This window comes from Fusarium vanettenii (assembly GCF_000151355.1).
Source record: "Fusarium vanettenii 77-13-4 chromosome 1 genomic scaffold NECHAsca_1_chr1_3_0, whole genome shotgun sequence".
Lineage (NCBI taxonomy): Eukaryota > Fungi > Ascomycota > Sordariomycetes > Hypocreales > Nectriaceae > Fusarium > Fusarium vanettenii.
The window spans coordinates 2,827,730-2,850,334 of NW_003315881.1; the positions used below are offsets into that span (position 1 = coordinate 2,827,730).

General features: G+C 51.9%; 4 protein-coding genes across 4 annotated transcripts; 2 read left to right on the forward strand and 2 right to left on the reverse strand.

The window, feature by feature from the left end:
* Positions 1-4,734: 4,734 nt before the first annotated feature.
* Positions 4,735-6,471, forward strand: NECHADRAFT_75175 (uncharacterized protein; the record flags this gene model as incomplete). Its single annotated transcript, XM_003053688.1, has 2 exons — positions 4,735-4,744; positions 5,081-6,471. The coding sequence occupies 2 exons, from the start codon at positions 4,735-4,737 to the stop codon at positions 6,469-6,471; spliced, it is 1,401 nt and encodes a 466-aa protein (XP_003053734.1).
* A 2,861-nt stretch (positions 6,472-9,332) lies between these two features.
* NECHADRAFT_73408 (uncharacterized protein) lies at positions 9,333-10,242 on the reverse strand. The gene is made up of 2 exons (XM_003054403.1): positions 10,135-10,242; positions 9,333-10,073 (listed from the first exon to the last, which is right to left on the reverse strand). The coding sequence occupies exons 1-2, from the start codon at positions 10,210-10,212 to the stop codon at positions 9,648-9,650; spliced, it is 504 nt and encodes a 167-aa protein (XP_003054449.1). The 5' UTR covers positions 10,213-10,242; the 3' UTR covers positions 9,333-9,647.
* Positions 10,243-11,914: 1,672 nt separating this feature from the next.
* Positions 11,915-12,877, forward strand: NECHADRAFT_75178 (uncharacterized protein; the record flags this gene model as incomplete). Its single annotated transcript, XM_003053689.1, has 2 exons — positions 11,915-12,073; positions 12,152-12,877. The coding sequence occupies 2 exons, from the start codon at positions 11,915-11,917 to the stop codon at positions 12,875-12,877; spliced, it is 885 nt and encodes a 294-aa protein (XP_003053735.1).
* A 6,037-nt stretch (positions 12,878-18,914) lies between these two features.
* NECHADRAFT_90283 (uncharacterized protein) lies at positions 18,915-20,293 on the reverse strand (the record flags this gene model as incomplete). The annotated part of the gene is made up of 3 exons (XM_003054404.1): positions 18,915-19,005; positions 19,112-19,996; positions 20,148-20,293. The coding sequence occupies 3 exons, from the start codon at positions 20,291-20,293 to the stop codon at positions 18,915-18,917; spliced, it is 1,122 nt and encodes a 373-aa protein (XP_003054450.1).
* Between the last annotated feature and the right edge of the window lie 2,312 nt (positions 20,294-22,605).

The window sequence follows — 22,605 nt, forward strand, 5'->3', positions numbered from 1 at the left end:
CGCGCTTCATGCATCAATGTACTGTCGCTCATTGTGCTCGGATTTTCTTCACTGGTGTCAGGCGGGATGAGCACAGCGTTAACTGTCAAGCTGATGTTGCGCAATCACTCGAATTTACCTGTTCCGTCTGTGGAAACAAGCATCCTACCGAGGAAAAGCCCAACGTGCACATGTCAGAACACAAATGGCCTCCTCGAGCCTACCCATGACCCGGTTGCCAGGACAAGACCATTTACCAAAGGAGAAACCAACTCAGGGCTCACACTGCCCAAGCGCACCAAGACCTTCCCACAGAGTGTTGGATTTGTGACGCGAAGTATGGAGCACCTGTCACACTCAAACGACATGCGCGGGCGGAGCATCCTGAGGTGACTGAGGAAGAGCTTGATAACATCATGCCCATTCAAAAGCGCCAGGCCCACAAACGAGATGCTTTCAAGCCACAGCGATGTTCGTTCCCGGATTGTACCTATCAAACTGGTTTCGGCTCTCGATCGCAATACCGGGACCACTTGAAGAACCATGGCGTCAAAGGATCTACGTTTAACCAATACGTGCAGGACAACCCAGAGGAACTGCGGCCAACTACGCCTCCAAGGGCCAGAGCCGCCAATTTTGAGCCCCAACGATGCAACCATTTCGACTGTTCTTAGAAACCTTCGGCCATCGACACAAGCTCGTTGCCCACCTCCGAGAACACCACGGCGTCTGGAAGGATGAAGACATCGCTGTGTTTGTCAGGCCTGACTCGCCAGTTGCCTCTGATTCCGAAGATGGCTCCTTATCAGCGCAGCCATCGGATCCAAGAGTTACTGCTCGCCGAACACGTCACTCTCGTGCAACCAATACCAGGGGTGCCCAGAATGATCAATCTAATACGCCAACTGACAATGATGAGTCTCGCAATCCCGACCCGAACAAGCCTTGAAACCAGAAGTTCCCACTCGCCGAGCCCTCCCCTCTCGCTCAGCCAAGACCCTAGGTTTGAACAGCAAGCATTTTCTAGTCCATGGGACGGGCCCAGACGATGACTGTCACCCCGAAGACACCACTAGCGAAGACGAGTTGGATTCGGATCCCTCGGGTTATGAGAAGGATTCCGAGCTCGAAGCCAAGTCCCCGTCAGGGCTAGAAGATGAGGGGTCTGACTTTGATATGGAATAGAGACTGGATTCACATGAGAGAGCATATTTATCTGGGGAAAAAAGCATATATGCTGAAGGAAGAACATGGAGAAAACATCGTGGAAAGTTGAGAGTTGTCGTCTCAAGGACGACCAAACGGTGATGTTTTAATGGTGGTTGGACTCATTAGGTCACCAATGTTTCCTTGAAGCGAGTGTTGGGGGGGAAGATGGTGATATCATGGCAGACATGGCCAAACACAAGTGTACCAGGGGAGATTGTCGACCGTTTTGATGCTAAAAGCCATACGAACAGGGTTAACCATAGGTTGAATCAAACTGTCAAATATAAACAGGCTTCGCCAGATATCCGTGGTGTGCAATGTGGTGTCCTCTCTTCAGCTCGGTTGCCCCTGTCCGGGCTTCACGTTTGAGAATCGTTTGCTCTCCTTTGCACATAACTTCTCTACTCCTTTGTTGTCGTTTTCCTACACGTCATATACAATCGTGCAATCAAGAGATCAGTCATGAGAGTACCGTGAGGACCCTGGCGACTGGACGGGTATATAAAGCTGCTCCGTCGCACGTCGTTTCAAGCAAAAAGTACGAAGAATGAGAAGATATTCTGTAGAAATTCTCCATAAGCTCAATAGAGCCTCTATAGAAATTGTGTAATAACTTTTCAAATGAGCTTATAAAATTATGCACATTTTTATATAAAATCTTACTTGGATATTGATGAGGATTTGAAGAACGCAAGGCAGGTACGTTGTGAGAACGCCGTTCATTCAACCCACAGCTCGCCACCTGCAACGCACTGCCCATTATCCCAACAAAAACACCAACACTCCTCCTACACTTTAATTTCAACCACCTCCTCCATCTACGCAGCACGTCCGCCCGCCTCACTTGCGTAACGTCAGCTAACCAGTGTAGGATCTTGATATGTTCTTGCAAATAGTCGCACCCCCTCGAAAACCCAGCCCACGGTCAAGCCCACATGATGGGGTCGGTCTTCCGTTCGAGGGGGCGACAGAGTTGATTGACAGCTACTTCAATCCGCGACCGGGGCATCCTGCTCAAGGCTGGGGCTGAATTCAACAAGATCTCGCACAATCCGGACCAATCCACCCTTATCGGTTCAAGTAAGTGCATTTAACCCAACAAACCAGTATCTCACTGACAGCACCCTACAGCCACATTAGGGACAAAGTGACGTCCCAAGAGATTATTCCCGCGAACCTCCGCCCAAGCCAGTATCCTGTCACATACCAGTTTGACGGACCGAACGAGGCTCAGACCTCCCTCACGCAATCAGCCGTGCAGGAGGTATTCTGGGTCATGGAAGACTGCGAGACAATCCGACGTCTTAAGACTAATGCTCGATTCATTAAGCTCGACAAGGACAAGTCAACCAAGCACAACACACATTTCCTCCTCATTGTCAACACGGACGAGCAGGTAAGCCTCCCAAACTGTGACGGAAAACTTTTCTTTGCTAACCAGCGCAGGTGTCCGAATTAGCGGTCACTATCCCTCGTGTGACCAAAGAAGGCTCAGCTGTGAAGCTTTTCTTCAAGGGATCACCGCTCCCTGGATCAGATGTCCTGGCCGATGATGAGTACTGGGATGGAGTAACCCAGCCCTCCATGATCATCCTCATGACGGCAACTTAACCCTGAAGGTCTGTCGACCACCGGGCAAGTGGCACCCAGGGTGGAAGGTCCGTGGTCAGAAGTTCCAGGCATTCGATACGTACACCGAGGGAGAACAGCATTAGGAGCCTGTCTGCCTTCAGTTCGACGCCAATCCCGGTGTTACTAAGCGTCGTGTTGCGGCGATTAGCAAAGTGTTTGGTCCCATCATGCCTGACCTGCCCGGCACCAAGACGCGACAGGATTCAGATGACTACGAAGATGATCAAGATGAGGATGAGAACAGTCCAGCAGTCCCCGCTCCCTCTCCCAATGATCCAGTGATGGGGATGGTCCGCCAACTTCTCGATGGCGAGGCGGTCGACCCTTCTCCAGTCACTCGAGAGATGATCGATCACATCATCCAGATGAATTTCTATCTTCAAGACTTTGTCATTGGCCAAGGATTACCTTGTGTTCTTTATCGTCATAATGATGATGACGACGTCCTTGCCGATGGGGCTTCTAGGATCTCGCTCAGCTCCTCCTGTGTGAAGCGTTCTCCGTTGTCGCTCCCACATGTGGACTTCTTTAACAAGACGGATTCCTTCTTAGTCGACACTATGCTTTTGAAACTTCGACCTCTCACACGATGTCGTTTCGAGAAGTACCTTGGTACTATTCCCTTGGGACTCATCGGCATCTTCAGGTTCGCTAGCTCCAGAAAGACGGAGACTCTTGCGATCGTCGCCCATCTCTTCCTTTCGAAGTACTCGCGGGTTTACGCATCTGCCCCAACTCATGTCGCAACGACCAACACTCTCCCTTATATAACCAAAGAGAGCTCGATGTGAAGCGGGACTTTCCCCTTTCCCCTCTCACCATCACTACTACAAGTCCGTCCGGCTTTGAACACACCCCTCTCGCCACGCTGCGACTTTGTCCCGCTTCCTCTCCTTCAACACAAACCTCCACCCACACCCTGCGCGGCATTACATCCACATCCGAATTCTTCCTAGCAGTATGGGATCTCGACGGCCCCTGAATTGCCTCGTCAGACCAGATAGGACGCTGAGGCATTGAGAGACAACATGGTACATCACCTGCGAATGCCGCGATTGGACAGTGAAGAAACCAAGCATGAGCCGGTGGCGAAGAATAGAAGAGCCACTGCCGAGGACGTTGTGGGGACCCGGGTGAAGGCACCTCTCGCTGGGCCTTACCTATCGACGATTTGGAGGGTCAGCTCCAATCATCACAAGGTTCTCGCCCAACCTTGTAGGACCCTCGAGGTGGTGCCTCGTGCCTGCCAGCTGTCTCTCCCCCAGGATGACTTCAAGAAGACATTCAAGGGGGTGCAAGAGAGGCTACCAATTGAGGTACTGGGGCCTGAGGAGATGATCCCCTCCGTATATGTGGGCATCTCAAGCTTGACGGCCCAGCCTGTCTACATCACGAAGCCAAAGCGAACAGGCAACATGGCCTATAGGGACAATCTCCCCAAGGTGGATGTGAGGATGGAGCCTTCGCGCAAGATTGCCAGCTCACTCACCATCCTTCACGAAACCTGTATAGTTACGGGCAACCTGGGCCAGTTGAAGCGGTTAATAGTGGACAATGACCGAGCTTTCGAAGACGAACCCGCCTTGATGGAGAGGGCGGCATACCAGAACAAGCGGGCACTGGAGTTTCTCTCAGTGGAAACCTTGGCTGGGGCGACGCAGGCCATCGATGAGCCCATACATAAACAACCCTGAGCATCCCTATGACGGCAACTTGTTTCTCGAAGAGGCGACGCAGGTCATCAATCGATGACTATATCAACGCAAACGCCAAAATTCAGGGTTTCTGATCGCTCGGTGATATTCTCTCGCAAGTCGAATTCCATTTCCTCTTCCGCAAACGAAATATCTTGCCCACCGCCAATGCTGGTTTTGAGAAAGACATCTTGCCTCCCTCTGGCCCTGCGATTCGATTATGGCTCCAAGTAAGTCCACTTGACTTGATATACCACACCCTTCTAACATCTGGTAGGCACACTTGAAGCCCGGAATACTTCAAGGACATCGTTCGCGAAAATCTGCGCCCATATATAAACAACCCTGAACATCCCCATGACGGCAACTTGGTTCTCGAAGCACGACGACCAATGTTCAAGACTGCGCCCCGGTCCCTCTGCCGTTACGACAGCAAGTTAGTATACCATCATCCTATCTTTACTATGAAGATTATCAAGAATTAAACAAAGTTATGATTAACTTTGTTAGGTTTTATATAACATTATGATCATTTTTAATATTATTGATCCTAAAATACTCATAAGTTACCAACGTTTTGGCGTTCGGCAAGGATTTCATCCTCTTCCAGCATGTACCCGAAGACCAGGAGTACACGATAAAGGACATGGGAACTGAGTACCCAACCTATGGCGAACCCGAGGATGTCGAGACCGTGAACCAGGCCATCCTGGTGGCCTATCGGGGGGACTCGATAGTAGATGAAGAAGGCGATGAGCTTCACGCCGAGCTTGCGGGGCCAAAGGAGCTCACTATCTACCACGAGGAGAACCTCCGCGACGGGTTCATCCGCCACAATCTGGCTCGGCCGACTGAGGCAGTCAGAGTCATGGCCCGGGCAGGCCGACTCTTTCTGCCAAAGAACAAGAGGGAGGCCCCGGCGATGAAGAACAGACTGGTGCTTCAGGCACCGACAGGTACGGACCTCCTAAAGGGAGTATATATCGGCATCTCAGGGATCTCCCTGCAACCGGCATTTGCTGCCGGCGTCATCAGCCCACACGTGCAGCTGCGTTTCTGTTGCCGCTTGCTTCCACGTATCATCCTCCTGTGCTTTCACGACGGACTCGGCGGTGTGAGAGGTAATGGCCTTCACGATAGCCACAGCGGCAGCTGTCTTACCGGCACCAGCCAGTTACGAAAGCCCAACCAAACGGCACTGACTTCGTCTGGCCTGGTGAAGGCCATCGAAGATGCCGCCGCTATCAATGAGAACGTTGAGACTGCTGCGCTAGAGGCTAACGGCTTTGCCCTACCGGAAGGGGATTTCACGCTGCCAGTCTATAGACTCCCGACCGAGGGCACTGGCGATGAGGCCGCTAGAACCAACGCTGATGAGGGTATCGCTGACACCAACGCTTGGCCTGGTGACACTAACCTTGATGCGCAAGACTTGGCCTGGCCCGTTGAAGAAAGCGGCAACAACACGCAGTTGCACGTGTGGGCTGGTGGCAACGGCAGCGAGACTGCGATCGAGACCTGGACGGTTGCCGGAACCGAGGCGGGGGTTATCAGCGCGAACCTGCACACGAGCATCACCCCAGCCCAGCCCACTATGGCACAGGCATCCTTCCTTGAGCAAGAGAACGACCACACTCCAGTTTCAGGTAACCGCTTCGAGTATCCCACAGCAGCTGAAACTTCAAATGGCTTTGTTGTTCCTAGCGGCCTATTAGACAATGGAGACGCGTCAGGCACGATTGAGACATCGGTTCGCTGGAGAACGGTGTCTTCCAGACGCCGCAAGTTCAATCTTCATGTCCACTGGCTATGGCAAAACCCGGACTACCTTCTTGTCAGGGCAGGTCAACTGAAGGCGACGGGCGGCATCGTCGACCAGGCGGTTTTGAGGCGCAGTCCAGGCAACCCGGGCATTGCGACCGGCAGTGGTTGTCTGAGTGTCGTCGCCATTGTCTAATAGGCCGCTAGGAACAACAAAGCCATTTGAAGTTTCAGCTGCTGCCATGGCCAGTGGAGATGAAAAACTTGCGGCGTGTGGAAGACACCATTCCCCAGCGAACCGATGTCTCGATCGTGTCTGACGCCTCTCCAGCCAGTCACCAAATGGCTAGACACGTCGATGCCATCCGCACGACGGCATACAGAGAGAAGTCCCCCTCCGCAGTGTTCAACTCTTTCTCCGAGTTCGCGCAATCCATGGTGCAGAAGAACCCCACGGAATGGGAGGATATCGAGAGAGCCTGAAACGAGAAATTGACCGACCCTACCGCCTACGACGTCAACCGAAAGACGCATGAGGAGGCTTTCCAGGCTCTGGTCAAGGCGGCAGCTGAAGCAGTTGATATTGTTTGTTCAACACCAGTCACCATGGTGGAGTTCGCTAATAAGACCACCTTCGCCCCCGACTTCATTGTGGTTGACGAAGCAGCTCGACTATCCGAGAACCTGTCCGTCGCCGTTCAAGCGAAATGGCCCGGTGCACCATGCCTTTGTGGGAGTGGGAGTGGGAGTGGCGAACTGGGAGGCGTCATCAGGAGAGACGAGCTGCCTTCTCAATCTCCGTCGGGTCATCGAATATCATTCCGCCTTGGACGAAACGATGAAGCACGGCAAACTTCTCCTCGGTGTGAAAAGCTTGACGGAGCGCGAACAGGACGGGATGGTCAAGAGCTTCCAGATCCCAATCTCCAAACTTGACAGCCTCGAGGAGACATTCGCAGAGCGACAGTTTGATGTCCCACCATGTACGATCCTGAGGAGGGGCGATGTCAGCGGAGCTGTTGTGGATGACGTTGAAGAAACAGGTCGAGGAGTTCTATGAGTGCAATTTGTACTACTCCCCATGCTTCAACGACCAAGCCATACAAGATTTTTAAAGCAGATGCGGGCGCTGTGGTACTAGATGGAGCAGGCGCGATGTAGAAGGCTGATACGCTTCAAGTTATCGGCCAGACTCTCCGTCTTGTCGCCATGGCTGGGGACGAGAATCAGTTGCCACCCACCGTCATGACCCTCATGGACAAGCAGGATGGAAACATGCTCAACCAATTCGCACCAGACGCTCGAACCTCAATGCTTGAGCATTCCAAGTGTACAGTACTGGTCAGGCATGTTTCGTCCTGAACGAGCAGTTGCGCATCGCAAGTGGTCAATTCGACCTGGCTCGCACTCTCATCTACCCCGACGTGAATGGCTTCACATACGGACCAAACACGGTACTTGACAAGCAACCAATCGCTACCGAAGTTGACAAGTGGGTTCGGAAGACTCATGGGATCGAGTCTTTGGCCGGCATGTCGCTGCCTGTCTTCCTACACTGCGATTTTTCTGTCTGTGAAAGTCACCAGCGATCTCGTGTCAACGAGCAGCAGAACCTCGTCGCCATCGACCGTCATGACCCTAATGGACAAGGATGGAAGCATGGTCAACCAATTCGGACCAGATACTCGAACCTCCATCCTCCAACACTTCAAGCGTACTGGACAGGCATGTTTCGTCCTGAACTGAACGAGCAGCTGCACTGAACGGCCAATTCGACCTGGCCGTCCCCGGCACTCACTCAAGAGTCAAGCCCAGGAAGGGCAGTCTTAGCAAATTCTTGCTAATGTTAACTATTACTTCTAGATGATGGTAGTCTAAGAAGAGGCAAAAGCAGTCTAAAGTTGATCAAAGACAATGTAGAGTTTCATTAATAATACTCTAATCTTTATGCTAGGACATAGGTAATCTATTTGCCTATTACCTCGTCTTTATGCCAAGGGATAGATACTTCTCTCCATCCTTTGATCCTATGTTGAAATGCACAGTTCCTTCTGACTGGTCTTCAATGGATGTTGAGACATGGATCCAGTGTCATCGCCTCCCTTTGTTAGAACCTACAAAGGAGCCAATGCTCACTCTTTGATTTCGCGAGCGGAACACTTCTGGATAGGCACTTCACGTACATAATAAAGCCATTGTTCTTTATGTGGTGAACATAACATCTATGATACCTGTACATAAAAGCACGAGCTCTGCTGTCAAGGTGCTTCTCACCATCATCGCTCACGATCTGCTGATACTCTTGATTCATCTACTTTAACATCACCAAGCAAAGCTCGGTGAGACGGATAGAAGAACCCAAGCGCTGTACAGTAGCCAAACAATCCCCCTATACCAGGCCTTCCCCATTCATCTCCAGATATCATGTCTTCAACTTGCAACCTGAAGCTTTACATGCCCATTGACAGCCCTGACAACCGTCAGCTCGTCGAGCTCAACATCAAGTCTCTCGACAAGTGGCAACAGAACATTGCGCAGCATTGCCCCTTTGTGTCACCTTGGTCTGGCTCAAGCTCCACAGAGGGCTCCGACTGCAAGGATGGACCTGAAGATGCTGGTGCGGAGGTAGGAAAGCGGCCAATTCCCGAGCGTTCCTTGCTCTGCAGCGCACGCGACGGCCACCCAGGCGAGGATGAATCTACACTCAGAGACCTCGCCGATATGGAAGAGATGAGGGAGCAACGACTCGTGCGTACCCATCCCCTTGCAGATGATGTCAAGGCCTCGGAGCTTTCTACCTATCGTCTCAAGGGGTGGGAGCTCCTCCACAGAATCATCACTGACGGCCTGATCAGCGCCGACCTTCCCCGGGTTCCTCCTTGCAATCCTGATCAGCGAGTTTACATTTTCTTTGTCGATGAGACAGAGACGGGAAAGCTAGTCGTACCCCAGGTAGTGAACATCGATGCATGCCCGAGGAACATTCTGATGAAGCACCTGGACCGGGTCGAGAAGCGAGGATGGCGCGATATTATCTGGGTGGGAAACAAGGGCGAGGGTCTCCAATACACGATGATCAAGAAAGAGTGTTTTGAGACGTTGGTCTGGGGTTGATTCGAGAGATGAGGCTTTCGGCGAGGAAAGGGGGATACCATATTAGATTGAGAATGCACTTCTTTTCCCGTTCAAGTGTCCCGTGTGGTAGATTTGTGAACATGTATTCAAAACTTCGTCTTGTTTGATGTGACAGTGCGGGCAGCTTATAGGTTGGCCTCGTCGGCGATCCTCAACGGCGCAGATGAGACCTGACAATGTCGACAGGTCAAGTGGGTGATGTGAAGATGAAACCAGCATGATGTGGTGCCGTTTAGCTCAGCCAGCTATCGGATTGGCGTGAATCGTAACTTTTTCGATCCGAATGGGTTCCTTGGGCCTGTTCTTCCGATCAACCTCGACAGCCTCCATCTTGGCCAAGGTCGCCAGGCCCTCGTCTCCAATGACGCGTCCAAAGATGGTGTTGAGGCCGTCCAGATGCGGCGCCTTGTCAAAGGTGATGAAGAACTGCGAGCCGTTGGTTCCGGGTCCCTTGTTGGCCATGGACACGACACCTCGCGCGCCGTGTCGCAACGCGGGTCGAATCTCGTCCTCGAACGCGCCTCCCCAGATGCTGCGTCCGCCCTTGGGGTTCTCTGGGGGGTTCGGTGTCGCGGGAGCTCCAGTCTGTGTCATGAACTTTGGGATAAGGCGGTGGAAGGGTGATTGATCGTAGTAGCCTGATGCGCAGAGGGCAAGGAAGTTCTGGCAGAGGTTAGTGGTTAGCCAAGGGTCCGACTGGTCTTGACGCAAATCGATGGCTTACCTCGGCCGTCTTGGGCACACTTTCGCAGTAGACTTCAATCTTTATGTCGCCTAGCGACGTATGGAGAGTAACTGACATTTTTCCTGTCTGAGGTGGTGCGGCGATGTTGTTGTGGAGGTTGGAGAGAAGGTTGGTGCAGTTGCGAGGAAAGATGGGAAGGAAGTCTCACAAGTTGAACGCCCCACTATCACCAACACCCAGGCACCCCAAGCGACTTCAACCCATGGGTCACAAACAAGCACATCAATACCTAGGGACTATAACAAATACACTCTATAAACTTTCTGTTGTTTGCTTTTATTTCTATCAACCTATTCTTTAACCCCTCTTCGACTTTGCGCCCCATATACATTTTCTCCTTGTCCTCACTCCCTCTCCTATAAACCTAGTCACCTGCTTGGCCGTATATATCTTCTTGCTGGTTGCTTTGCCCAATTCATAGCAACTTCCGATCATGGTCTTTGGTTATTAGGTAGCGTTTAACATGGATAGGTACCTACCCTAGCAAAACCAGCTCTTAAACTTCCTCATCGCACTCTACACACTTTGAGTCCACCTGGGCAGTACGGGCTAGGTCCAGTGTTGGTCGCATTTAACTAATAACTTACATGGTAGGTAACCAGCGATAGATGGCACCGAAAAGGTTGCAAACTCGGCCTCATGATGTCTCCACTTTTATCTACGTAGTACGACTACTTGCGAGTACCCGCTCGCAGCCTCATCCTCTCTCCTACCAACCTCAACCTCATTCGGGCCATGACCTCGGTCTCGCCCTTCTTCAAACCACAACCTCATTTGGGCCATGACTCCGGTCTCGCCCTGTTATGAATCCCAACCTCGATTAGGCCATGACTTCGGTCTCGCCTTCTTCAAACCTCACCATTACTGGGCCATGATCTCGGTCTCGCCCTTCTTCCAACCTCACCCTCAACCAAGCCATGACTTCGGTCTCGCTCTGCTACGAACCTCGCCTAGGCCATGACTTCGATCTCGCCTTCTTCTAATACAAACCTCATTTGGGCCATGACTCCGGTCTCGCCTTGTTACGAATCCAAACCTCATCCGGGTCATGACTTCGGTCTCACCCATCTTCAAACCTCAACCTCACCCAGGCCATGACTTCGGTCTCGCTCTTCTTCCAACCTCGACCTCATCTGGGCCACGACTTCGGCCTCTTCCTCGACTCTACCATTGATCATGGCGCATTCCATATCTTATGGACCTGCGCCCCACCTCTCATCGGTCTTCAGCTGGTCATCACTGACTGACAGCTGCTGCCACTGTCAACTCAGTAGTTGAACTGCCACTTGCAAACGAGCACGACGGGTATGCCAACAAACGCATTTGATTACATTGCCCTTGCCCTTGCCCTAATCGCACAAATTCCCCTCGCTTCTCTTTTCTTCTTCTCCTTCCCCCCACCTCTCTTTTCTTCTCCTCCCCTCCTCACCTCTCACCTCTCAATCTTCCTTTCACCAACTCCTTCGCGACGTCGCTCTATTCATTTCCCCCAGCTAGAGGTATAGCACATTTGCCCCTTCTCATACATCGTCGGCCTATTCTTGCCGTCGCATTCCACCATCGTCAGCCAGTTGCTAACCCTGTGGCCAGGACATTCCTGCCCAGTTGCCCACGAGCTTCTCGATCGTGGTTGATCTTCCCATCCACCAGGTTCGTCAAACAACGTCTCCTATCACCTTGCGCATCTTCTTTTTGGCCTTGCTTGCTCACTAATATACCCAGGACAACTGTTGTGCCCGACGAATCAGTCTCTGCAGAGATGTCAAGCCCGGCTAGCGGCCCCTTTGATGCCGCGATTGCTCACCCAGAAGAGCCCCTCGGTATGATCACCGAACCGGACGGTCAAGAGCTGGAACGCGCGTACTCCCTTCTCTGGACACCGGTTCACGAAAAGGCCCACGTGGTCCTCCCCACCTCGGTCAAGCTCACCAGGGATGAGTTTCTTGCCCAGAATCAGCACTGGCTTGACCTGCTCCTTCGTGTTCCCTCTGCCTAGGATGCTCTGGAAACCCTCAAGGAGCACTTGCTGCAGAACATTGACGAGCATACTGCCCGACTTGTGCCCGAGCCGTATCGAACCACGCTGTACTTTTTTTTCGCCTCGATCCACGACGAGGCTCGGCAGGATTGGTTCCGAGAGAGTCCTCTCCCGGAAGTCACCATCAACCGTCATATTCCTTTGCCCAAGATGGTCGAAACCCATCCCCTGCGCCAAGCCGCCCAAAAGCTTGAGAAATTCGCCTTCAAGCTCAAGGAGAAGAACCCTGCTGATGCTGTCGAACTCAAGCATCTTTCGGATTCCATCAACCTGATCTGCGATGTGCTGTACCATGAAGAGATCAAAGCCAAGACCCAAACGGAGGGTATGGCGGTCCAGATGGACAAAACTCTCCAGAAGCTCCAACTTCTCGATGGCCCAGCCCTGACAGCCATCATTGACGAGGTCAACGAGGAGCAGCAGAAGCAATTCGCGGAGGTCCGCAAGCTTGCTGTCGATGCTCACAACGAAGATGGGGCAAGCGCGCTTCAGATGACTGACAAGGAATGGCTTCTCTGTTACCGCAACATGGGCGATGCCGAGATCCAGAAGTGGGTTGATTTCTTTGTCGACATCTCTGATATTGAGACGGGTCTTCCGGACACTTGGAAGGCGCTCGTCATGCAGACGGGTGGCGATCGTCTCTGGCGAGTGTTGAACAATGCCATGTCCAACCTCTCTTAGGCTGCTTACTGCAATGCGGTATATCACCTGTCGTGTAACGTCCTCTTTCTGAGGAGGCTCGACGCAACGGCTATCAAGGACACGGTACGTTTTCCCCAGATGACTGACTGATGATATATCAGACTGACTAACGACATGTCAATAGATAGGTCAAAAGGTGTGACCAGTTTGATGGAGGAAGTGCGACGGAAGTTGATGTTCATACACCGGGTCGACAAGAAGGTTGGAGGAGCCTGGGTGAGCGGGATTCTCTGGCTGGAGTGGGCTGGCGGGAGTAGACATGGAGTTGCGGCGGAAGTTGATGATGATACACCGGGTCGACAAGAAGGTTGGAGGAGCCTGGGTGAGCGGGATCCTCTGGCTGGGATGGGCTGGCGGGACTAGACGTGGAGGTACAGCAAGCAGACCTCGTAGCTTAGTCTTTGAATGCCACCCTGGTAGACTCATTTTCTTGTTTCCAAGTGTGACAAACAACATGAAAGAAGAGAAGCCCCTCTGCTGTCGAGAAACGGTCTTCCATACATACTGGCAATGAGACTCGTCTTCCGGAAACCGTCAAGGCGGTCATCATGCAAACGGATGGTGATCGTCTCTGGCGAGTGTTGAACAAGCCCAACACAGCGATAGAAGGTTTCGGATTGCCAGGCGGAGGATCGACCTTTCATCATCACACCCTGGTACCAATCTCATTTCTGGTGATCACGCTGGGGACATTCGCTGGCCTATTCCTATACAGACCGGACCAGACGTGTATTTTCTTTCTTTATTATTATACGCCCTACACTAGATCCATTTAACTCCCTGACTTTAGGTCGACGCCCTAGATCCGCCGATCCCTAACCAGACTCGCCGGTCAAGTATTCGCCCGCATCACGCTCATCCAACACCCGACGACCTAAGTCCACAGGGTTCCATCATTAATAACTTGAGCAGCCAGCTCCAGTCATTCTCGTTCAGATCCCAGCACCACCAACATTCTCGATCATCCAGCTCGACCCCTCACACCTTCCCCCAAACCCTGAGTCCGCCAGGGGTTGGCATCAAGCTGCGGGGAGATAAAAGTTATTTGTGCTCAGGAGATGGGATGCCATCATGTCCCGTGGCTCCCTCCCGTCCCCAATCAATCACCCGAGCCACGCAGCGTATCTCCATTACGATTGACTGAATGATTGTTGCATTTAATTGACACCGATAAGCACGTCATGGGTGATAGCCACCTTAAAGAGAGGGACAGGATCCAAGCCAGGCGAGCGCTTGGCAGTCGGAGCTTCCTTCTTATTCTTCAAATGAAAGTGAGTCCTCTTTGCCGAGCGTGTGGTAGGCCCCTGGCTCTTTTTCATCATCTTTTCGGCTGGGGAGCGGTCGCCATGGGCCGCGAGGTAGTTGGAGATGTTATGATTTCTCTGCTCAATGAGGGTGAAGAGGAGGGTCTTTTGTGAGTCTGGGTGCTTGTTGCAGTGCGATATGCCATATGCCGTGATACGTCCTCTTCTTTATAGGTCTCGACATAACACGGTTATCGAGGCCATGGCATACTTTCCCCATATGTCGTGATACGTCCTTTTCTATACAGGGCTCGACATAACATGGTTATCAAGGCCACGGTATCCATATGTTTTCCCCATATACTGACGAACGGTATATCAAAGACTAACTAACGACGTATCAGAAAACAAAAGGGGAGATCAGTTTGATCAAGGAAGTGAGACGGAAATTAATGTTCATACATATTCTTGTTTCCAACTGTGACAAACAACATGAAAGAAAAGCAACCCTCCGTGCTCTCCGGTGTCGAGAAATGGTCTGACATGCTTGCATCCCACCAAACTGTAGATGAAGTTGTCCCTTCATTTCAAGGCATCTTCATTATCACTATCGGCATCATCATGATGGCTGGCTGCAATAACGTCAGGACCTATGCGGCTGCCCAAGTTTTCTACGGCGTGGGGTATACTGGCATCGACTTTACGACGACCATCTTTATAGCCGATACTTCGTCGCTTAAGAGTCGAGCTTTCATGATCACATCGCAGGTAGAGATGGCTTGCAGGCGTCTTTGGCGGGAGGAAATGTTGTCCTTTTCCAGTTTATATCAACACTCTCTAAAAGCATTGTCATAATGTCACACTTGAGTATAGCTAAATCCAGGCTATTCTTCTCCTATCCTTGGGCAAAGAATCGTATAAGGGCGCCATAACTTCGTGTAGGTAGCTTACCTTGCTCCATGACTGCTGAGGCGACATGGTCCCTGTTGACAAGCAATCAGTAGGCGTGGTGCAGTACGTCCAGGGCTCTCAAGGCTTATGCGACAACCCTTACCCTTGGGAGTTCATCATCCAAGCTCGGGTTAGGTAGTGTCCGGCAGTGGGCATGCTCAGAGGATCACCCTCAGGATTCCTTGTCGTCCACTTCCGCCAGGCTGCAGGAACCAATTCCCAAGGGCTTCGGAATCATCCTCTTCATCCCACTGACGGAATGAGTGGCTTCGGTTTTTTCTTTGGAGTGAATCATAGAGGACGGCTGGTCTAGAGGGTTCCCAAGCATGATACCAGGAGCGTGTGTTTCATCAGGGAGTATATCGTAAAATTATCCCCTTGTCAGTCGCAAGATGTGATCGAGAAGACCATGGTGACTGTGAGATTATTAGAAGAATCAGGCCATCATTCCTCTCTTATTCCATGGTGTACCTATCTAGTGTCTCTCGCCGGTTATATCACTGCCGTAGACATCGCATGTAATTGCGGAATACCGTTTAAGAACACCCCTCTTGTTCACTTCAACGGGCGCTAGAGGGGACAAAGGTGGTGTCCATATCTTCAGAAGGTCGTCTCGGATCCCAGAGACAGCTTCAATCACGCGGACTCCCAGTGGAGAACATCCAACGGCATTGGTGACCATTTTCCAATCCAGAGTGGGTATGTGACGCTGGTGAGTTCCTCGCGTTGTGTCCGGGCTCTGGTCCATTCCAGTGAGGAGGGGAAGCTCCGGTTTCAAGTTATAGAGCTGGTGATTTACAGAGGATGCAGTGGCCAACTTTAATGGAATGCCAAACCGAATTCTTTGAGATTCAGATGGGACTTCTGTCAGAAGAGGGTGTGGTGGGTTTCAAAGGTTGCAAATCGGCTCAGGTACCCGTTGTGAAGCGGCCAGCCCATCAGCTACACCAGGTCGATGGTGGTATGGGATCACATTCTTGAAGCTGTATTCATTGATATTGATTAAGGATCATCCAGGTTGAGTCCGGATTACCTCCTTGCTAGGCTTACTCTCGGGTACTTGTTCGACTGACGATGTTTCACGCCAAGCCCAAAAGGCAGAGCATCAAGCTTGGCCTGGCGAGTGTGAAGGGACCAGAACCAAGGGGGACTGCTAAAGAATACCAATTCAAGAAATTGAATGAAAAATCGCCTGATAGAATGGTAGGCAGACTTTGCTAGCTCGAACAAGCAGCGTATGTAAAAAGGGTGTTGGATAATGCTTGACGTAGTAGAGTGACGTTATGTAGACTTCTTCACCGTCCTCTTTGTTCCTCTTCAAACCTCTCTTTCAGAAACGGAGATAAATCTGCTTATTTGCTCTTGACCCATTCACATCATCTACCTAGGTATACAGCGGTGCCTGGCAACCACCATGTGAAGCCATCCCCACGATGCTCCCCAATCCAGGAACCGCCATCAGCCTTACGACGCTAAACCAAATCCGTCAAAACAGTGGCTTATCGGTTCCCAAGCCCCCGTCTCAGCCACATCATCAGTGGCTCGAGCATGTGGCGTGAGCTCTAATGCTTCATTACACGCCCCCTCCATCATCTGTCCAATTTACCAACACAAAAGAATGCTTCGTTAGCACAAATTTACGCTATGAAAAGACGGTGTGTGTGTGTGTGTGTGAACGCGCTTGTTGTTTGTTGTTTAGACGCGGTTGTTCGTGATTTTTTCGATCTTTAATTTCCGCAAAAAGCCACAGGTGGAATGGCCAGTGACATTTCTCCGTGTGGGACGTAATTTACCCAGCGGTTGGTGATCTCGGCCGAGAGCCGCGGGTGTGCTACCCTATGGTGACAAGTCAACGTCTTGAGATGTTGAAAACTCCAGTTTCTGCCCATATAATCACATATTTTAAGTGTGTATATAAATTTCCTATGTCTGATACAGGTATGGTATTAAAATAGGTAACATCCTGCGCCCGTTGGTGACTTAAACATCCTCATCAGCTGATGATGTGATGACCTCCAAGCTTACTCCTGGACTTACACGGATCACTGCAACGTAGCCACCGCAACTCCAGACATGCTCCATCCAGCAGCATGAGCCGCGCAAGACAACAGCATAACGGGTAGGGGACACCCCTCAGGCATAGCTGACATGATAGAACGGATTTGGATAGTCACGATTCCACACACGCGCAATATCAGGGCGCATCCAAGCGAACTACCGACCAACAACGGTCCGAACAGGTCACTTGCCGACAAGGGGGGTGGACCGGATGATGACTTCCCTTTTCCATCCTTACGTACGAGACATGCATACGACAACTACCGCAGAGAAAGAAAAAGAGATGGCAAAAATCCACCCTCCAGGCCGTTGGATTCAAGGAATGTTCAGGTACCGTGGAATTCGGCCGGTGAGCCACACCTTACCCATAAGCGAGGAATGCACAACCCCCCCCTTAGCCGAACACATTTCTACATATTCCACGCGATGAATTTAATGTATGTCACCAAGGGGGGCGCATATCGGATGCTTAACATAGCTTAGTCTAGCCAACCAAGGGGCGAGCGCATACGAGGGGGGGAGGGGACATGCAACCTCCAGGGGTAAACTGAAAGAAAAACCCACCGGCATGAACCCAGCATCTCTTGTTCAATTAAACCAAACTCTAACAAACCCTATAAGCTTGATTCCCGTAAGACAGCCCTACTATGATTCCCCCTTGGCCCTTGCATGCCCTGCGTGTTCTCCTAGTCAGGGGCACATAGAGAGGTTGGTGACCGTTTTGAAAGGCGGTGGGTGAACCGTCTTTGATTGCGAGACCCGAGATTACACACACTCCCCACAGCGGGAAATTTCCCTGACGTCACCTATTCCCAACCTCCACTCCATTCATCGACGATCTAGATCGTTCTGTTAGAGTGAAGCGAGCTCGGGAGAGCCAGGCACGCGAGCCAGGGACGTTTGAAGATATCCATAGTATCACATACCGTTTATCGGGTTCAATACGAAAAGTCACAGCCAAGGAATGAACAGAGACATAATCTGGGTGAAAAGAATTTTACTTCTTTTTTTTGTGCCTGTTACGTACAACTACCTATACACAGGACGGGGGGTCGGGTCGAAGATATCGGAGAGGTACTAGCCTTTCTCCGGATTGTGTTTCCATAATGAAGGCACATGATAGTACCAAAATATCCTTCCCCCGGGACGACGTTCCAATCGATGCCCTTTCATGGTCATCCCCCGGGTAATGCTCTGCTCTGCTCTGCTTCGCTTCGTCGTCCCTCATCCATCTTTCGAAAGAATTATGCAGATGTTTAACTGCAGTCGTGAAGAGTAGGCCCGCCTCATCGTACCAGACCGAGGTCAGACTCCATCGTCCCTCTTTCAAAGCCATTCCATAAAATAAAAGTAAAAAACCTCTTTCCCTCGTCGTGGGGTATCCTTTTTTTTTTCCATCGCGGAGGGACCTGTACTGATTGCATTCTCTGTCTTCCCTGGTTCCGTTTCGAGGTTTGGGCCAAGCTCCCCTGTAGTAAAAAATCTATTCCGTTGAATCTCCTTTAGGGCGATTCTCCCTTGCGCAGGTCCTTTTTGTCGGTTCGGTATCCCTTCCACGCCGGGGAGGGCGAGTCGCATTGTATTCGGATTCGGGGCCTGAGAAATGCAAAACGAATAAAGTAGAAGAAAAAAAAAAAGGGTATGATCCGCGTGTTCCTTTTTTTTTGGGTGCCGCAAGACTTGATGAGAAATTTTGAATTCGCAAGGAAATAAAAGCAGTCGCTAAATGCCAAAAAAAAAGATGAGAGTGAATGAGAGAGAGATCATTCTGTTGTGCAACCATGCAATGGATTCGAACAAATGCTAGAATGTCGGAAGGATTGTTTGTTTGTGTAAAGGTTGGTTGTGTCGATGCTGCATATTGGCAGCCAGGTCAACAAGACCCAGTCGTCACGAGTTCCATTATTGGTTCATGCCGTGTTGGTTCACGAAGCCGTTGTATTGTTGTTGTTGCCCATACGCCGAGGCGTGGTGGTGAGGGGTTGGTGTTACCGGGCACCGAGGGGGGAGACCGTAGCAATCCTTGGCCATGTTGTGGTTGTTGCCCATTAATGAGTTGCCGTCAGGGGTGATGGGGGGAGTCAGGTATCCGTCAAACCCCATGGTGGCGCTGTGGCCTTTTTGGGGTGTGCTGTAGATGTTGCTGGTGTGCTTGTTGATGGGCTCGGTGTGCGGTGTGGTGGGATTCGCAGTTCGACGCGCGAGCTCGGCCTGCTCAGCCATGAACTCGGCGAGCTTCTGAGACACTCGAGAGTAGTTGGGGGTCGAGTACTTGCGGGCGAGGGTGGCAGAGGGCTGGTGAAGGTGGTGCGACAAGGTCAGCAGCGTCATGTTCTCTGTGTGATCCCACTCTCCGTCGTTGACTTCGGGTCGGGCGAGGATGGCACGCGCGAGCGCAAGAGAAGATCGAGCCATCATCGAAGGCTTGGTGGAGACAAAGTCGCGGTAGTAGAGGGCAATCTCGCAGAGGTAGGCAGCCATGTGCTCCACCTCCTGGTCGTCTCCCTCGTCCGTCACCATGAGCTGAGCAAACAGGTCGACAGTGGGGTGTCCTATAGTCCAGTCGAGAGTGTTCAGAACATGCATCTCCATCTGAGTAAACATTCCAGCATCGTATAGTCCGCAGCACATGTTGTTAAGCTCGTGAATCTGAGGCACTCTATCCTTCTTGTCACCATACTTGGCAGCGATGAGGAGGGCGGCACATCCAACAAGCTGGTAATGTTGCTTGTAAACCACTCGCTTGGAGCAGTACCGATCGAGGAGGTTGACGGTAAGGAACAGGGTCTCGGGGAGGAGGGCGAAGGCGGCGTGGGCCTCGATGAGGAAGTCGATGAGGTAGGGCCTCATGAACCACTGGATCTCGCGCTGCATGTCAATGAGGGAAGCATCGGGGAGAGTCTCTTCCTGTTAAAGGTCAGCAAAGACGCCGAGTAGTGCGCAATGTTCAACATGCCTCCATCCGTCGCAAGTGCCGCATGATATCCTCGAGGTACTCGTCGGCCGCTAACCGGGAGAGCTCGCCGGCAATCATATCTTGGCGCTGGCGGGCGAGCATCTTGATGGTCTCCTGAGTAGAGATTCTAGGGTGATGGTCATCGGACTCGACAAAGAAGGAGCCGTCGTCGTGAGAGTAAGCCATGTTGGGTGGTTGAGTTGAATGGCTAGAGTTTAAGGCTTGGCGGCTTGATGAAATGAGAGACGGGTCGGTTCGCCAGGAATCTCGTTGGTGAAGGAGCGTTTGGTGAAGTGTGCAAAGAGAGTGATGCACACAGAAATTAGGTTATTAAGATATTAAAGAACGTGATGGAAGAAAACGAAAAGAATGACCGTGGCTGGTAACGAGACCAGAAGCATGTAGAGACAAGGAAAGGGATTGGAAAAGGGGTCGTTTAAAGACTAGTCGACTGAAGGGTTCTAGAAACGGGATATGCATTAGTAACGAGGTTCCATGCTAGCGTGCGGCATCTCGATTCTCAAGACAATGCTAAATGGCCCGATGAACAGAATCGTGGGCTGTAGAAAGAGGCATCCCTTGGGCGATGGGGGACGGGCTGGCACGAGGGACTGGGGCGATTGGCACGAGTGCCGTATCGAGGGGAGAGGGAGGCTTACCGCCACAGCTCGGGGAGGTGGACAGCTCAGTCGAGAGATGAGACAGTCCCTGAGATTGTGTGGGAACAACGAGTTAACGTCTCCCACGGGGCAAAGCTCAAGGAAGCTGGTGAAGCGTGGTTGTGGAGAGGACGACGGTATGCGGAAGGATCCTCGGCATGCAGCTGGAAGGGGAGATTAGAATTACCATCTAACCCTGGGGTCTTTGACAAAAGACATACCTTCCTGACTCTAAACGCTTCCAAGGTTACCGGGTCAGGGTTGACAGGGTAGCCGAGTAGTTCAGGTGGTGGGATAGTGAGTATGAACCTCGAAGGCTATCGAGATTCAAGAATTCAACAATCCACAGTCGTCACTCGTCGTGAATTCTTCTGCCCTAGTGCTCGAAGAGGTATTCGACAAGGTTGAGCAGGCTAGTCCGGCCGGAGGGTCGATGAACCAGTCTCGGGAAGGGCAGCAAAAGAGATCGTCTCGTGTGAAGGGAGCGGGTGCGTCGATAGGCGGCGTCGGCGGCTGGTCGACAGGGAGTGGAAGAGACTGGAATTCCTGGTCGACGGACCTTGGAATTTGGCAAGAGTCGAAAGGAGAAGGTCGAGTTTAAAGGGCTAACTTGGGGGGTACCAGAAGGAAGAAGTGAAATACCAGCAAAGGTGTTTTTTGATTCACTTTTTCCAGTCCGGCCTTTTTTTTTTATTCTTTGGTTCCGTCTCACAACCTATTTTTCGAGGTTCGCCCTGACCTTTAATAGGACAGGAGATGGGGCTCTTTGAGGGAGGAGGTGTCGAGTTGAATTGCCCTGGTGTGTGGTGAGAATTCTCCTCGTCCCAAGCGCGTTTCTTCAGGCCTGCTGTGGTCGAGTCAGGAGGGAAGACGTAACGAGAGATGAGGGAATGTGATGGATGAGGGAGAGGGAGAGAGAGAGAGAGGAAGGGGGAGGATGCGGATGAAGAGGTAGGAGGAGGATGGAGAAGAGGGAAAAGGACTGGACGAGAGGTACACGAGTAGTTTTAACGGAACCAGCCCAGCCCAGCCAGCCTGCAGCAGTAGACGGGAGGGGGGGAGTACGCAGAGACGCAGCTAAACGCAGCGCAGCACTTGTCCTCAGGCTGGCTGCTGGCTCCATCCATCCCTCCATCCAAGGATGGCTTGACCTTGGTTTTTCTGGGACGGGTACCGGTTGCGGGTACCGTACGGGGTCGCTGACCAGGTACCTGCGCGCCGGGCAACAGCGGGTGGAGGTACCTAGACGCGGCCCCTGCTAGGAGGCCACCAGGAGTCACACACCCACGGCCACGGTCGCGCGCCCACCACGAGGAGGAGCCACAGGATCCTGGCACTCCTTGGAGTGAGTTGAGTTTCTGAGAGCAGCTCAACTCTTTCCCTGTTCTTGTCCTTTTTGGCGGAGAAATCGCCTGTGGGATTTGATCTCCAGAGCAACTCTGGGTCGAGGGGGTGCATGATGCCTCCAAGACCGTTATGCTGTGCTCTGTTTCTGCCATGCACTGCGAATCACCAAAACGCCTCTACCTCATCACCTCTAAACATCACGCACCTCATTCAAGGAACGCTGTTCGGGGGCTGGACTAGAGGAAGAGTAGCTTGGGCTCATCGCGAGCTTGACTTTTTTGCTTGCTGGTGCTGAGCGGGAGGGGGTGAGGCCAAAGGGCATGGGGCATGGGGCATGGGGGCGTGCAAGGTACGGCACTGTACTTTTTGGAGTGGACGCCAAATACGTACCTGGCTTGGGCTTGGCTGCCCGCTTGAGCGTGTGCGGTGCGTGTATGAAGCGTGTGAAGCCTGTGCTGGCCCGGGCGAGTTGTGCCAATTGTGTCGTGTCGT

Coding starts and splice junctions, on each gene's coding strand:
- NECHADRAFT_73408 (XM_003054403.1), bottom strand. CDS start 10,212: ATGTCAGTTACTCTCCATACGTCGCTAGGCGACATAAAGATTGAAGTC. Junction 10,074..10,134: donor GTGTGCCCAAGACGGCCGAG/GTAAGCCATCGA, acceptor AACCTCTGCCAG/AACTTCCTTGCCCTCTGCGC.